Source organism: Lissotriton helveticus, chromosome 5_1 (assembly GCF_964261635.1).
Source record: "Lissotriton helveticus chromosome 5_1, aLisHel1.1, whole genome shotgun sequence".
Lineage (NCBI taxonomy): Eukaryota > Metazoa > Chordata > Amphibia > Caudata > Salamandridae > Lissotriton > Lissotriton helveticus.
The window spans coordinates 1,018,530,735-1,018,542,926 of NC_136065.1; the positions used below are offsets into that span (position 1 = coordinate 1,018,530,735).

The 12,192-nt window shown below is 45.5% G+C and overlaps 1 protein-coding gene across 4 annotated transcripts in view; it reads left to right on the top strand.

Annotated features, from left to right (window-relative positions):
* ENTPD1 (ectonucleoside triphosphate diphosphohydrolase 1) overlaps positions 1-11,838 on the top strand; it is a 300,189-nt gene extending 288,351 nt beyond the window's left edge. For 2 of the 4 annotated variants that reach the window (XM_078643531.1, XM_078643529.1), the window contains exons 9-10: positions 8,537-8,674; positions 9,580-11,838. In XM_078643531.1, coding sequence (XP_078499657.1) covers positions 8,537-8,674; positions 9,580-9,786 — 345 coding nt within the window. In that variant the 3' untranslated portion in view covers positions 9,787-11,838. The remainder of the gene's footprint in view (positions 1-8,536; positions 8,675-9,579) is intronic. The other 2 variants (XM_078643530.1, XM_078643528.1) reach the window with 1 other exon arrangement.
* Positions 11,839-12,192: the final 354 nt, after the last annotated feature.

Sequence of the window (12,192 nt, forward strand, 5' to 3'; positions counted from 1 at the left end):
TCCTCCTAAGAAGGCTCCTAAAAAGTCTTCAGAGGCTAAATCTTCAGCGTCTGACAAGGAAGTTCCTGCCTCCAGGAAGTTAGCGCCGTCATCGACGACGACATCATAGACGCTATCGTCGGCGCAAAAGAAGGCTGTGTCTCCTGTCCATGTTTCCACGTCGACGAAGACTACTCCATCGTCGTCGGCGGGCAAGTCTGTGTCGTCGATTATCCTCATTAAAAATTAGTCGTCGACGCTTAAAATCTCGTCGACATCTTCGACGATGTCTGTGTCGACGACGAAGCCGAACACGTCGACGCCTTTGCCGTCGACGAGGATTCTCCCGTCGACGGGAGTGCCGTCGACGAAGACATTGACGACGAAGAAGCCACCGTCGGCGGTGCGCCGTCAACGAAGGCTGCGTCGGTGCAGTTACCGTCGACGAGAGCGCTGACGATGACATCGTTGACGATACCGTGGAAACAATCAGAGATGGTTCCACCGTCGACGGAAAGTGTGGCTACTATGCCGTCGACGACCCTACCGTCGTCGGGGACGGTTTTGACAGACGAAGATGGTCTACAACAAGCCTTACAACAAGTAAAGGCCGTAAAAAAGACGATTACTCCTGAATTAACGTCTCCCAGCAGGGTACAAATATTGCCACCATCTTGTCTTCTACAGGATGAAGACTCAGATGAGGAACAGGACATGCAGGCCACGAGTCCATCTCACCTGGTGGTGAAGGGCCAAGGCACAGACGTCGATGAGGTGGAAATTCCTCAAGAACTTACTGTTCAATCGCAGGTCCAGACACAAATTACACCAATGGTATGTCTACCAGCGTCCATAGTATCAGACTTAAGGTTTTTGATCCAGGACTACAAACAACGGTTTCCAGATTCTGCCGCCACACAGGCAGCGGGACCGGTTCCATCGACAACTAGGGTCACTGCGTCTCCACGTGTTAGAACACCGCCCTTAGTGTTTCGACAGGAAAGGGAGCCAGTACAAGATCTTCCGTCTTCTGACGATGAGGAGGTAGAACAAGAAGAGGGTGAGGTCCAATCCGATCATGGGGACGATGTGGACTATATAGCTTCTTCTCCAGCCTCTCCTGAACCCGCAAGCTCAGATTCACCACCTGCAGACATAGGAGGGTTCCACAATCTGGTAGAGAGAGCGGCCAAGAGGTTCCATATGACTATGGAATCTCAAGAAACAGACTGTTTTCTCTATAATTTTAAGGACCCGATTAAGAAGACGACCAGATCCATTCCCATTATTGATCACATATGGGAGCAGGGTCTGCAATTAATGCAAACACCAGCCTCAATATCGGCAGTTGTGCCACGGCTGGATAAAAAGTACAAAGCCCCACCAACTGCACCAGCTTGCCTTACAGGTCACCCCAAACCGGATTCGGTGGTCACTCAGGCGGTGCAGAAAAATGCTAGGAACCCATCCTCACAGGTGACCGCTCCACCAGATAAGGAGGGCAGGAAGATGGATAGCATTGGAAAATGGTTCTCTACCACCTCAGCCATGACAGTGAAAGTAGCAAACTCAATTGCACTGTTGGGAAGGTATAATCGGCAGTTGTGGGCTGGCATTGCTCCGTATCTATCCGAACTACCAGAAGACACGAAAGATGAGGTCCAATCCCTACTCAAAGAAGGTCAAACATCGGCTTCTGAACTGATTGACTGTGCTAAGGATATAGCAATGATGGGTTTTAGGCAGATGGCGGGGGCAGCAGCATTGCGAAGGCAGGGGTGGCTCAAAGCTACCTCATTTAAGCAGGAGGTGCAAGCCAAAGTCCTTGACATGCCTTACGACGGCCAACACCTATTTGGGGAAAAAATTGATGAGGCCCTGCAAGCGATAAAAAAGGATACGGACACAGCAAGAGCACTCGGCACACTTCAATTCAGGAATCAGTCCTTTTGAGGGAACAAGGGCAGAGGCCAACCCTCTTACAGCGGAAACTATACAAACAGGTCCTCTTATTCCTATACTCAAGGCCGCTCACAGTTCCAGTCGCGACAGCAGCAGCAAAGTCGACAAACCTCTTATGGAAAATCCAACTATAGAGGAAAAAAACAAAGGAAAACCACTGGTGGTCGCCAATGACCTTTTCCAGCAGCCAGTCCTTCCACCATCTCATTCTTTCAAAATTGGAGGAAACCTAACCCACTACCTTCACAATTGGAAATCAATTACAACCGACCGATGGGTGCTGCAATTGATACAATTTGGTCACTCCATAGAATTCAAAACAATTCCCCCGACAACTCCTCCTCGTATAATGCAACACAACAACATGCGATTGCTTCTTCAAGAAATCTCCTCTATGTTAAAGAAGGGAGCAATAGAGCGAGTACCATCAGCTCACAGAGGGAAGGGATTTTACTCCTGCTTCTTCCTGATTCAAAAGAAGGAGAAGACATGGAGGCCCATATTTGATCTCAGGGCACTCAACGCATTCTTGAAGAGTCAATCGTTTCGCATGGTGACGATCCAGGAGATCTTGGGTCTCTTAGAAGAGGGGGATTTCATGACGTCTTTAGATCTACGAGACGCATACTTTCACATCCCTATCCACAAACGACACAGGAAATTCCTCAGATTTGCAGTAGCAGGTCAGCACTACCAATTCTGTATCCTACCGTTTGGCCTCAAGTCTGCACCCAGAATTTTCACCAAATGCCTCTCCCCGGTTGCAGCATTCCTCAGGCAACACGGACACCAAGTCTTCCCATATTTGGACGACTGGCAGGTAAAGGCACCATCTCTGACAGGCGCAACCGCATCCTCCAACGCCTCTCTGAATCTCTTCAGGCATTTAGGTCTGACACTCAACCACGAGAAATATTCTTTGCAGCCCTCCCGAGTCATTACCTTTCTCGGGGCGATGTTGGATATGGCAAATGCGAAGGCATTCCCATTTCAGGAGTGGAAACACAAGCTTGTCTCTCTGGCCACATCTGTAGCTTCAAGGAAGACTTTACCAGTCCGTACCTTCAAATCGCTCTTGGGGATGATGTCCTCATGCATCCTGCTCATACCTCACTGTCGCCTCAGGATGCGTCTGCTGCAAGAGGCTCTGTCCAGTCAGTGGACCCAATGCTTGGGATCCTTCGAGGACCGCATTGCGATCACACAACAAATGACCAAGGCATTGCAGTGGTGGAGGTCACTCAAGAACCTCTCACAGGGATTACCATTTCTGCTCCCTCCAGCTCCACATCTAATAACAACGGATGCTTCTCTGGAGGGTTGGGGAGCAGTCCTTCAGGAATTACAAATCAGTGGCAAGTGGACGAACCAGGAAAAACAGCTTCATATCAACCTCCTGGAGCTGAGAGCGGTTTTCCTAGCCCTGCAAGCTTTTCTACCATGGATCCAGAACTCCCCAGTGCTCGTCATGACCGACAACACTACGACGATGCACTACTTGAACAAACAGGGAGGAACGCGTTCGCTCACACTATCGCGCGAATCGCAGAAGATCTGGAATTGGCTTGTTCTCCACAACATCTCGTTAAAAGCGGAGTACGTCCCAGGCAAGGACAATGTCCTAGCAGATGCACTGAGCAGGCAGAGGTCTCTGTCCCACGAATGGGAACTCGACATGGAGATGGTAGCTTACATCTTTTCGGCGTGGGGAACACCGCAAATCGACCTGTTTGCGACCAGGGAGAACGCCAAATGCCAAAACTTCGCAAGTTGGCATCCCCAATCAAGGTCCCTCAGAAATGCATTTTCCATAGCATGGCGCAACGTATTTGCGTACGCATTTCCGCCATTTCCAATGATTCCCAGGGTCCTCAGGAAGATGAAGGCAGAGCCATGCACGTTGATTCTGATTGCCCCATTCTGGCCGAGACAGCACTGGTTCACGGACCCTCATCGCCTTTCACTACAGCCGCCAATCCGTCTGCATCAGCATCCGTCTCTGCTCACGATGATCAACAAGCAGGTTCAACATCCGGATCTGAAATCTCTCAGGTTATCGGCTTGGCTCCTGAGTACCGAGAGTTCAGAAAGCTGAACATACCGCAGGAGTGTAAGGACGTCCTAGCCAAGGCAAGAGCGGACAGCACTAACAAGACCTATTCCCTGAAGTGGAAACGCTTTTGTATATGGTGTGCGGACAACGGTCTACGTCCTTTCCGCCCACTCCGGAACAAATATTACCCTATCTGCTGCATCTGGCGCAGTCGGGCTTGGCCCATGCATCCATTAGAGTTCATCTGGCTGCGATTTCAAGATTTTAAAACATTGAAAGGACCCTCCCTCTGGTCTAACATATTGATAAAACAGTTCATCAAAGGACTTTACAGATCCTTTCCTCGACCAAGAATAATCCCTCCAACATGGCATCTCAATGTGGTCCTTAACCAATTGATGACACACCGTTTTGAGCCCATCCATAGGGCGGATATCAAATATATTTCGTGGAAGACAGCCCTTCTACTAGCGCTTACCTCAGCAAGGAGGGTCAGTGAATTACATGCTCTTTCCATACAGGACCCCTTCATGCAGTTTAAGGGTGACCGAGTGGTTCTCAGAACTAATCCTCTGTTTATTCCAAAAGTCCCGTCGGACTTCCACTTAAATGAGCCAGTGATCCTCAGGTCATTTTTCCCAAATCCCAGCACTGCAGCTGAAAGATCTCTGCACTCACTGGACCTTAGGAGGTGTCTAAAGTTTTATATTGACAAAACCAACAGTTTCAGGAAGTCTTCTCAGCTATTCATAGCCTTCAGTAGACCAAGGAAGGGTATGCCGCTTTCCAAACAAAGTATTTCAAGATGGATATCTTCGGCAATTGTCTTTTGTCATGACAGAGCTGGAAGGCCATTGCCAGCAAAAGTCAGGGCTCACTCTACAAGAGCCATGTCCACTTCTGCGGCACTATTTGCAGGGGTGCCAGTTCTTGATATCTGCAGAGCGGCAACCTGGAAGTCGCCGCATACCTTCACCAGGCACTACTGCCTGGATACAGAACTGATGAAGGATGCAGCTGTGGGGCAAGCAGTGTTACGCCATCTGTTTCAGTAAGGTGAGCCTTCCTCTATCCCTCCATCCTTTGCTGGTATGCACATTTTCTTATACTGTTTCTGGTTTAGGAGTATGATGATTCATAGTCGCATGATATGTATTATCTCATAACTTGCATATGATATTCCACCAGAAATGTGCCCAATGTATTGCTTGCTACTCTGATTCAGGCATGTGAATCTATGAAAGACACCCATAATACTGGATAATAAATGTGTTACTTACCTGTAACTGCAGTTATCCAGTATTGGTGTCTTTCATAGATTCACATGCAACCCTCCCGCCTCCCCTGGAAGGACTCACCTATCTCTCTATCAGTGTTAGGCCGATCTAGCTTGGTGCGTACGAAAATCTGAGAGACTGAGGCTCCTGACAGGAAGGTTCTAGAGGGAGGTGTTAGCTGATTGGCTCTCTTCAGGAGTTTGGTCCTTTTTACATAAGGACACCGATAGGCTACTAAGGTGAGGCCCTTAGGCCTACTTTTATCTTTATATGTCCATGGGACATTGCTTCTATATATACCAGAGACTCCCGTCTCGACGACGGGGAAAGATTCAGGCATGTGAATCTATGAAAGACACCAATACTGGATAACTGCAGTTACAGGTAAGTAACGCATTTCTTCACCAAGAACAATATATATTTATGCAACCGAACTCCCATTTTGGATGCTGTATCTTCATGCATTCAGGTGGAATATCTCCCGATAGTGCAGTAGGTGCGTTGGTACTATGCGAAATGGGGTAATACTAATCAATATTTGTTTACTTATTTTCCGACTCTGTGAACAGTGAGGCCAAATCCCTTGCATAAACTAGGACGCACTGCACCTTGGCTCAAACCTCTTGCTGGGACTGAATAAACCAGCAAAGGGGGCTGTGTTGGTACATGTGAATGCTTCTCAGAGGCTTGGTGATCAATGATGCAGCAGATGCAGTGGCACCGGGTTTATAGGATGTGACTGGGAAACTCCTCATCTGACACAGAGGCCTTGGGTCCAATCCCTTGCATGGAAACCATGCTACACTATTTATTTGTGCATTCCCAAATATAGAAGCCAACCGGTGAATGGGGGAATGAAAGTATTAAACCAGGATTATCAGAGGCCACGTTCCCTCCTCATACAGTTGGCCGAGCTTCCCCTGTGAGCTGCTGTCCTCGGAGCCCGGAGGCAGAGTGCACCGGTGACAGCCACAGCCTGTGTCTGGAGCCTCGCCACTCCCTCCTCCCTGCTGCAGCCTCCTCTCCTGTCACCGGCTGTGTTTGTTCAGGATAGCAGACCTTTGAGGGATGAGTGCTTCCTCTCACCATGGTTCAGATTTCTCATCCACATGTTTACACCTCCTAACATCTCCTAGCCTGGAAGGCAGCGGTGGCAGGCAGAGGGATGCTCATGCCTGCGCCTCTCCCGGGTCTGCTCTGGCGCTGCTGCTGCTGTGGGCATTTGGAGCAGCTCCAGCGCTTTGCTGCTCCTCTCGCGGCACATCTGTGGGCTTTGGTGATGGGTTCTTTCTGAGGACATGATTTGCACGTCTGGCGAGTTGCAGGAGGCGCGTGGAGACCCGAGGAGGCTGGAGCAGTGAAGACATCCGTCTCTGGGAGGATATTTATGATCGACAGTTGCTTTATTTACTCCACTGTCTGGGGTAAGTCTGCTGAGGTGATTCATGGTTTCTGGGTCATGCCATAAAGCAATGTTGTGTGTAGTAATGAAGTCAGCGGAATGAGCGGGTGCACGCTGCAGCTTGAGACAGACTGGCAAAGAAGCGTGGAAGAAGGCATATTGACAGCCTCGCATTCTGAAACCCGCGTCACCCTGCAATGATATATATATGGCTTCATACCAATACCTGCGGGCTACGTAAAATAGCACGTTGGTAAACAAGAACATTAGAAGTGTCTGTAAACAAATACTAGACTGGAAAACAATAGAAACAGCCAGAAAAAACCTGAATGTTGCCTGATCTAATGCTTGCATATGAATCACCACACGCAGTGTGATGACACTTCTGGCGCAGGCTTTCTCGAGTTCAAACAACTTGCTGGGGGAGATTCACTCACAACTCTGGCTCATTTATAGGAACCTCCCTCCCCACAGTGTGTGTGGTGAGGGAGGCGATCGCGAAACTGAAAGCGATCCGAAAAAGCCGCGAGTGGTGTACGCGCGCCCATATGCTTTCAATTATCGCACCCGTGTCTAGGCACGATAATTGAAAGCATATGGCAGGAAATGCGCGTAATAGACACCAATAGGCCGGGGGCGGAGCTATGCGCCCACCTCTGGCCTATTGGTGTCTATTATACAGAACAACACGCAGGGAAAGGCCAATAGCAGGCCGCAAATGGAAAATCGCACACACAAGCGTGTGGAATTTCTAGGTCCATTTGCAAAACCCTGCCAAAAGGACTCTGGCTGCGCGAACACTGCTGCACAGTGTATCGCTAGGCCGAAACCTAAAAAGGAAGTCCCCCAATTGTGAGCAAAAGAAAGATACAAGTTCGCAATGCAAAAGGATGATAAAAAGCCTATCCTGCACAGGTGGGAACCCTAAGAAGAGGAAGGCAAGCCGTTGATTAGAAAACAAACAAAGGAGAGTGACAATAAAGCCAACCAATGGCAAGAAGAGGGCAGACCCAAAAACCTGTTGGCTTTGCCAAAGATTGTCTATCTGTGTGCCTTGAAGTGTGCTAAAAGCTGCCTGGTAAGCTAGACCTAATAAACCCTATGGCTATGCTGAAATGATAGTTGGGATGATGATTTTTAAACCTTCTTCCCCTAAACTGTTTTTGTGTAAAAAAAAAACAATTGTACACTGATCTTCTTTGATTAATGTGTTGTTCTTTTCTCAATGTTGTATCAAATATACAGAAGTGTTTACCTTGCTTACAGTTGTGATTATGTGACCACTGATGGGCATGGAGTGTTGTGCAGGCTGGGTTTATCATTGAAATGTATGTTTTTATCCCCATCTTATCTTCAAGAGCTCCATTTTTGCACTGTTAGAGCAAAGCCATATTCACTTTTTCAGCCTTTTGATTTTTCCTGAATTATGATCTTTATTTTCTCCGGTTTTACTTTCAAATGCCACATTCAGCTATCTGCTGTCAACATCGGCTTGTGATCCGACACACCTATACCTTGTATCCAGCTGCTGATGAGCCACATTTTACTGCTGATGGAGTATTTAGAGGCAGCAGTAAGGATTGATGAACTAGGCCATTGATGTTAATATGTGAGGTCACGTGGACCTAGTAGAATAAGGAGAAGTCTACCAGAAAAGATGACCACTTTCCATATTTTATTGATGCTTCTGATTCTCAAATTGATTTAAGAGTTTGCTAGTATACTTATGACATACCAAAATACAGATCAGAATAACATCTAATTGACAACCTTGGCATTTTCTCATCTGCTCCACACTATGTTCTATTTTCACACCTCATCGGCCAGTTCTCAAGGATGATGTATGTATGTCTTCTTTCTAAGGTAAAGTTGGAGTTCCCTAAGACGAAAGAGAAGTACCTCAGCGAGTACTGCTTCTCAGGAACCTATATCATCTCCCTTCTAGAAATGGGCTACGGGTTCAACTCATCCAGCTGGGACAGCATAAGATTTGTGGGCAAGGTAAACGTGGTCTGGTTATGCATGCACCATTTTTCTGTAAAACATAAGGAGAGAGAGAAATTTAAAACGTGCCTGGATTTCTGACACTGTAAGCAGTTCTTCTAGCTTCTTAGGAGCCCTCCAGTGCTTTGTGCCTAAATGACAGATGTCAGGTCATCATTAGACATATGTTGAGAAACACTGGGCTGCATATTGTCATCTTCTTGAACTCGGCAATGATCTTTTTGTATTCATTTGAACTACACTAGGCAACTGCAATGTTCAACTTGACCGGGTGTGATCGTGGGGGACAAGGAATTTTATATTAGCACCCTCTATGGAAAGCTGAGATTAACGCAGATACTAAATGCTTAGAATGCCGCCACAAACTAACATTTGCCTACACAATCACTATAAGTCTGTGAAGCTGGGACATAAAGCTGACCAGGACCATTGGCTTGTTCCTAAGTCTCTCCTCTGTGAGAATATGGGGATGAGTTTTAACAGCCTTATTGCCCATAAGGTCGTAAGCAGAAACAGCTGTTAATTGCACCTCTTCTCCACTGTGTATGCCCTTGCAGAAAGTATTGTTCTATTGGGTGTACATTTTTATTAACTCCATAGGACCGTAATTTGGATACAACATTTTATCAGACAATATTTTGACTATGATATTCTGCCACCTCACCTTGCTCAGGGCACAAGCTTGTGGGGCAGTTAGGTGTTAACTATGATGGATACTCGGAAGAGAGGGCGATAATGCCTAATTGTAGTTTTTGAGGCATAACAAGCAAGCCTTATTTGTGTGTTCTGATTACTGACAATCTAGTGGCTTGTAGGTGTGTTGTCAAAGGATGTGTTTCTCAGTAACAAAATTGCATTTGTCTTACTCTTTGAGTAAATACTGTTCTACTGTCTCTTCACAGATTAGCGACAGTGATGCCGGTTGGACTCTTGGATATATGCTGAACCTGACCAACATGATTCCAGCAGAACTTCCCCCTTCACGTCCTCTCTCCCATGAGGGCTATGTGGGGTTGATGGTGGTCTCCTCCCTTGTACTGCTGGTTGCCCTTCTTGTTCTCTGGCTAAGCTGCTGCAAAGCAAAGTGTCTAGAGAAAGGAATTATATAGCAAGATCCCAAAATTCTTTTGGAGACTGAAGGGACGTCATTATGCTCAGCCTATGGACCATATTGTACATTGTTACGATGAGCTCAGTGGATGCTCTACCAGCTCTTGCCTTTTGCCTCAAAGACTTGCTTTGTATGAGGGCATTAAACTTTGACAATTCCACCTGCACTTTCACGAGATGAAAGAACCGACTTAATTTGTTAAAAGTATTTGGAGCAGTCTTCTCTTCCTCAACGGGTCACATTAGCAGTTCTTTTTCTTTCTCTGAACCTCTGTTATAAGTAAAGGCTGTGAATTGGTAGCAGTGACCAGTGAAGAACCAGCTTGACTTGTTGACAGTGCGCTCCAAATCTGATCTCAGGTCACATCATGCAATGTGTTTTTAAGTTATCAGCGTTTCCTCAATTCTTCTTTATCACTTTGTTTTTTTTTACTTCATATGGAAAAGCCATATCTGCCGCTGTCATTTCTGAGACACCTCAGCACATGTTGAAGGAAATGACCCTGCTCGCTTCCAGCCCCCCAAAAAGATAGCTGCAGTGTAAAAGGTCATTTGGGGGGAACAATGAATGCATGTGAACAGTATGGTGGGTAAGTGTCTAAAGCGGGGAGCTGGCTGCACCTTTTCTGCTTGATGTGGCACAGAAGCGTGGCCGCATGGATCTTTTTTAAATTATATTCCTTTTTTGCTTGGTTACTCCTGAGTTGGAGAAACATAAACTACTCTGGCAGCTATGCACTCCCTCCTGAGGTCTGTACCCAACCTGCAAATAACCTGCTTGAATCCTTGCAGAGTTGACTTATTCCTTCATTATACATTTACCAAAATTCTAATTTGGGATTTACAGCCAAATCATAGTTACGACTTTTGTGAGAAACTTCACCTCTGGGATTATCTACAAATCCATTTTGCCAGTGAAGACTCTTGGTATATCCAAGTAAAAAGCCTCAAATTAGTAAACATGTGAGGGGATTGGTGGAGAAACACCGATCTTTAATGCTATTCTTCGTTCCTCCTTGCAAAAACCATAAGAGTGCTGCAATACCACACCTGACAATTTCAGTACCCCGTCAAATTTTTTTTACCAGGTGCTGCATTTTTTTTGTAATGATGCCCTTAGCTTTTTACAATTCCAAATTCAAGAACAAAAGTGCTATTGAGTTAAGTTCTAGTAACACCTCCATTATAGCACTGTAACTTACAAATAGGGGCTATACAAAATCACAATTTACATCTGTTTATATTGTAATCCATTGCAATGCCATGTCATGCAGATGAGACGTGCCCAGAGGCCTGTTTTAGAAAGTTGTGACTAGCAGTGAAAAACGTGCAGTTTTTTTTAAGAAGTATTTTATTGTTTAATGCAGTTTATTTTGGAACCCAGACACTTTTTCTGCGGGTTTAAGCTATGTTTAAGTCTGTTCCAGAAAGGCTTTTATTGCATTTTTTCTGTTAATGACCCAACAGTCTTCCCCCTGCTTGAACTTGAATTGACCAGACACTGTCGCTTAAATTACCATAACGTTTTCAGTGAATCCATTTACTAGGAGCCATTCATTCCTGTTTTGTTGGAAATTCGTATTTTTGAAAATAAATTTGTATCCGAGATTGAAATAGAATGTTGTGTCTACATTTCCTGGACACCGATGGCACCATGGAAAATGTGATGGTGGCTTCATGGTTTACCAGAGCTGCCGGCGTGTGTATACAGTTTGCTATTCATAAAAAAAAAAAATGGGTCCAAAAAGGGCAATTACGTGTCCCAAAAAATTTACACTATCGCAGTGTAGGGAGAAGAAGCATTGATATATTTATGACGCCGTAGTATGGAAGACAAATAACTTCCATCATTGCTCTGAAAATTGTAAAGAGTTTGCTGAGACTTTTCGCTATTATTGTAACACATTCAAAGCTAGCAAGCATACATTTCAATTAAAAAGAAATATTGGCAACTCCCAAGTATGTGAAGATCTTCCCATAGGAAGAAATGAGTATATCAGCCACTATATGTGAATCTATCTGTGCTCTGTAAATTAAACATGCTTCATACATGTGCTGTTTTAAAATTTGCTTTGTCAAATGTTAAAATTGGTTTAGTGTTCCAGAAAGTAGGCGATATATTTATGCTTGTGTCCAAGGAATAATTTTTGGAGCCTGGCCTTTTAGTGCCGTATTGCTCAGCCACACGGAGTTGCTAATCTCTTTTACGTGTCACACATTTTCTGTGTAGACCAAGTTTTGTAGGGGTTACATTAGTCTTTGGATATGATTGCAGGAGCAATCATTCGTTTTTTTTCTTTTTAAATTTTAAACTTTTCTAAGGGTAAAACATCATGTATTGCCGCATTGTTCTGGTAGTGAAAATATTGCGACATTGTTCTGGTAGTGAAAATATTCCTGTTTTG